At 41.0% G+C, this 4,424-nt stretch overlaps 1 protein-coding gene across 1 annotated transcript in view; it reads right to left on the minus strand.

The window, feature by feature from the left end:
• Positions 1 to 2,007: 2,007 nt before the first annotated feature.
• The window catches only part of elf3 (E74-like factor 3 (ets domain transcription factor, epithelial-specific)), a 4,172-nt gene continuing 1,755 nt past the window's right edge, over positions 2,008 to 4,424 (minus strand). Inside the window, exons 3-9 of the mRNA XM_079593834.1 lie at positions 4,403 to 4,424; positions 4,169 to 4,315; positions 3,966 to 4,076; positions 3,786 to 3,878; positions 3,419 to 3,535; positions 2,864 to 3,059; positions 2,008 to 2,763 (exon numbers count right to left, since the gene is read on the minus strand). The exon at positions 4,403 to 4,424 is cut by the window's right edge and continues 209 nt beyond it. Coding sequence (XP_079449960.1) covers positions 2,658 to 2,763; positions 2,864 to 3,059; positions 3,419 to 3,535; positions 3,786 to 3,878; positions 3,966 to 4,076; positions 4,169 to 4,315; positions 4,403 to 4,424 — 792 coding nt within the window. The 3' untranslated portion in view covers positions 2,008 to 2,657. The remainder of the gene's footprint in view (positions 2,764 to 2,863; positions 3,060 to 3,418; positions 3,536 to 3,785; positions 3,879 to 3,965; positions 4,077 to 4,168; positions 4,316 to 4,402) is intronic.

Below are 4,424 nucleotides of genomic sequence, written 5' to 3' on the forward strand. Positions count from 1 at the left end.
ACGCTAATATAGTTATCGTTATAGTTATCGTCCGCTGGTGTGGACGCTAATATAGTTATCGTTATAGTTATCGTCTGCTGGTGTGGACGCTAATATAGTTATCGTTATAGTTATCGTCCGCTGGTGTGAACACTAATATAGTTGTCGTCCGCTGGTGTGAACGCTAATATAGTTATCGTTATAGTTATCGTCCGCTGGTGTGGACGCTAATATAGTTATCGTTATAGTTATCGTCCGCTGGTGTGGACGCTAATATAGTTATCGTTATCTTTATAGCTCTGTTCTTGGTGTAACCGGCCCGTAGAAAGCAACTATAAAGCATTTAAATGACAACTTTATGAAATGACGATGCATGTAATTGTAAGTGTTTAAAAAAAAGAAAGAAATCTTGGTTATGTGAACGTTAAGGGAACATTGCATTGTATCATTCTTCAAACATTATGGGAACGTTACTTTTGAACGTTCTCTGAAACAAGTAGTACACAAACATTTTTTATGAATATTATTGAAGACCAGATAACTTTTAACAAATGTTCTATTAACGTTTCCGGAGCAACGTTTGCTCATAACTTTGAGAGAACCTGTTAGCTGGGCAATGACTATATAAGTTTACACCTTTCTGTCGGGCACGGCTTATCAAAAACATTCTTGACCTGAATAATTATGGTGGGTAATTTCAGCTTAGACAACAGCTCGTTCAGGAGTGTACAGGGAATGTTAGTCATGATAGTCACGGTTCAAACTGACAATCCACCTGATGTTTACAGTTTGCATAGTTTTGTGTATTGTTCAAAAATGAAAATATAACAGTGCGCTCACCTGAACAACACGCCTTGAAATGAGGTTATGTGATGCACACATGTTATTGGAAGCAAGAGCTCATTATCTCCGGGTGACTGCTCACACACACTAAACACATGACAATGGTGTAAAGATCCCAGAGTGAAACTTCTGTTTTAAGTAACTAGTGATCAAGTTATCTGAGATGGTTTGATGGATTCTAGTGTAAGATAAATCCGGTTCAGCCCGACCAGATTAGCTGTCTCCAATAACCGTAATTCTAGTGTAGTTTAAAGTGTTTTCGAGCGCATGAAAACTCTTTTCTGAGTGTTTTGTGCAGATCTCACAGGTATTAAATGCTGTTTTATAACAGACACATGAGATTTTCCAATTCAAATACTATTTACTGCTTTGAATTGGGACGATGGTTCTCTTTCTTGCTTCTCTATTTGCATGTGGGTCCAGAATTCAAATGCAATGTGGCGTATATACGTGTGTGTATTTGAATGCCGGACCTCTAAAAAACAGTCGCATTGTGCTCTAAAATGCAAAACTAAACCTGCTATGAAAAATGCGATTCAGTTCAAGCTAAGGTCGACTGCATCAATTGCGTCGTTTGGAAATTCTAGGCGTGAAAACCAAACAATAACACAAAATGTAAAGTCATCCTAAACATTTGCACACCTAAAACTGAAATAACAGAATATTTCTTAAGTTTGCACGATTTAAAATGCCAAAACCCATCTAGTTTGATAATTGGGGACAGTATTAGGTTAGTTTGTGATGAGTTAGTGGTGGTTAATGTGATTCTCTGCACCTGCTTGAACTGCTTTTATACGTGCACTAAAAATCACCTGATTCAAACATTCTTTTAGACTTCAAACGTCATGAAGATACGTGATGTTTTGGAGCCTCGCAGTAGAAATAATCTGCTGAATCATACGGCAAGTGAGATCTTGATTTGCATTGAAATTTGACCCGCATTTTTAACATGTTTATGCTGGACGGTTGAGATGCGCAATAACTCGAGTAGCGTTTGTCCCATATTCTGTGCGAGCTGTTGCATATATTAGTGTTGAAATTCATACAGAAGTGTCTTATTTCCTCACACCTGTGATCTCTGATAACAAGACTTGAGCAAATATAAAGTAAATGTTGAAATAAGTTTGAGTGGAACGTAGTTCAAGAGGGTGAGGCACCAACTACAAGATAAACGCATCAAAGAGAGAGTTTTCATCAGAAATTTTATTTTAGAAAAGGCTCATACAAAAGAAACAGCAAATATATGCCATACATAATAGTTATAGTATACAATCTGCGAGGGAATCCTCATACACATTATCCAGTGACTTAACAAATCACATAAAAAAATTGAGCAGAATCTTCAGTGAAATATATCTGATTTGTACTCGATTGACAAGTATTATGAAGAATATATAGTCCTTTTTACATACATGTGTATATACAGCAAATGTGAACATTACAAAACTTCAAACCACCGTCATGTTCTTCGGCCAGTCTGCTCTGACAAACAGTGTTACGCATACAACTTCATTTCCCAATACCAAATACGCTTTACAAAGCTTTACAATCTCTCACAGTTCAACCATTGTGTAGAACATGTGTTTACAGAGTCTTTAAGTGGTGTAGCGATACCGTCTGATCCAGGCCACGCCCGCGTGCCAATCCAACCAGACAAGCCCCACTATACAATTTATACCGGTTCATAAAACCTACTTTAGCCAAAACACTGGCTTACAGTTTCTGTGAAACCTTTTCCCTCTGGGAAGAGTGTGTTTCTAAAGCGAGGATCTTCAATCTTCAAGCCCATTAAGCCGGAGACCAAAACCTCTACGTTTGACTAGAAGCGACTCTCCTTAGTATCCGGTCTCCTCCACTCTCCAACCGGTGGAGTTCTTCCCAAACTTGTAGACGAGCCTACGTCCATCAACCCTCTCCAGAATCTCTCGCTTGTAGTAATACCTGTAGGAAAGAGCAAGAGTCTCAATTATTCCTCGATCCCAGACACAGAGACAAATCCCACGCTCCCCAAAACCCTTGGTCCCAGAATTGAGTCCTTTACCTCATGGCTCGACTGAGCTTCTCGTACGTCATGCTGCTGTTCTTCTTCTTCTGCCCCCAAAGCTGAGCAACGGCTTCGGACTTGAGGAACTTGAATATGCCATCCCTGCGGTCCTCCCACTTCATCAGACCCTGGTTCTGCTCCGGATGAATCAGGATATCTCGGATAAACTCCCAAAGGTGGGTTCCTCTTGGAGCTGCAATTAAAGTCCTGTTAGACTCTTGTCACGCTTGATCTCCGCATCAGGTCCCAGCAAGCACTTTTGCTTTTAAAAGACGCCTAATAGCTCTCTAAACACAGGCCAGACGTCTAAAACAAGGCAAAGTGTGGGCTGCCAGCGAAAATCTAATAGACGTCCAAACCATAGCCCAAGAATATAAGAGTCATCAATTAGATAACAAAGAAATAAAATGATTAGTCTATCTTGGGATTTGGTTTAGACGTCTATTAAATTGTGCCTTGTTTTAGACGTCTGGGCTGTGTTTGGACAGCTATTAGACTCCTTTTAAAACGGCTCGCTGGGATACGTCTTTAAATAGAGTTTTGCGTACTTACCATGTTTGCTCTTTTTGGACTGAATGAAGTGTTCGTATCCCTCATTATCCCTGGGCTTTGGAGGGCGTCCTCTGCCTCTCTTCTGGTTCTTTCCAGGCTCTTGTTTTACAGTGATCTCTGTGGAAAAAGAAGCATTCAAATGTTAGACAACTACCTCTTGGATCATTCGGGGTTCTGTCACTTCATAATCCCAGCTATCGATGGCTCCTCGAGAACCACCTTCCTGCAGAGTTTAGAGTTTAGTTTCAACCTGTTTTTAATTGTCAGGTAATCCCGAAGACCTTGATTAGCTGGTTCAGGTGTGTTTGACTAGCCTCTGCAGGTTGATAGGCCTTGAGGAGCGAGGTTGAGCTTCGAAGGAACTTACTTGAGCTAACGGAGAAAGGTTTCTCTGAGTATTCGGGGTCTGAATCGCTGCTGCTGCTGCTGGACTCGGGTGAGCTCGGGTTCAGAAAGCTGCCTGAAGAGGACAAAAACAAAGAGTTTAGACTTCAGGATGTTGTTTGGAAGAGTTAATTGCTCATTCGAGTTTAGTGGAGATGCGTACCAGCTTGGGAACTCTGGAAACTCTCGGTGAGGGAGTCATATCCGTGATCGCTCTCTGGAGTCTGCTGGTTGGTGTACTCGTCGAAGTAACTGTATTTTGACTCTGAATTGTCTGCGGAAACAGAAATACTTTATTATTTCTAGTTCGGGCAAGTTGGTACTGCTCACTATGGATTGAGTTTAAAGGTCAGAAAGTGGACTCACCTGTTGGGATTGTGGTTTGGACCACCACGGTTTCCAGCAGAGGTCCGAGGTTTGGGCCGTGCATGAAGGGAAACGAGTCCTGAAGGATGTTTTCCAGTATATCTAATTCAGATTCACTCAGAACGGCGTTCTCAGACAAGTCATTAGCTGTAGATACAAGCAAATCAAGGGTGTTAATGCATTCCCAAGGGGTACAACTTCCAAAAAAAGGGTTCGGTTAAACAAGTCACTCACCATATCTGGCTTTTAGGTTCTC

This window comes from Phoxinus phoxinus, assembly GCF_949152265.1.
Source record: "Phoxinus phoxinus genome assembly, chromosome: 20".
NCBI lineage: Eukaryota > Metazoa > Chordata > Actinopteri > Cypriniformes > Leuciscidae > Phoxinus > Phoxinus phoxinus.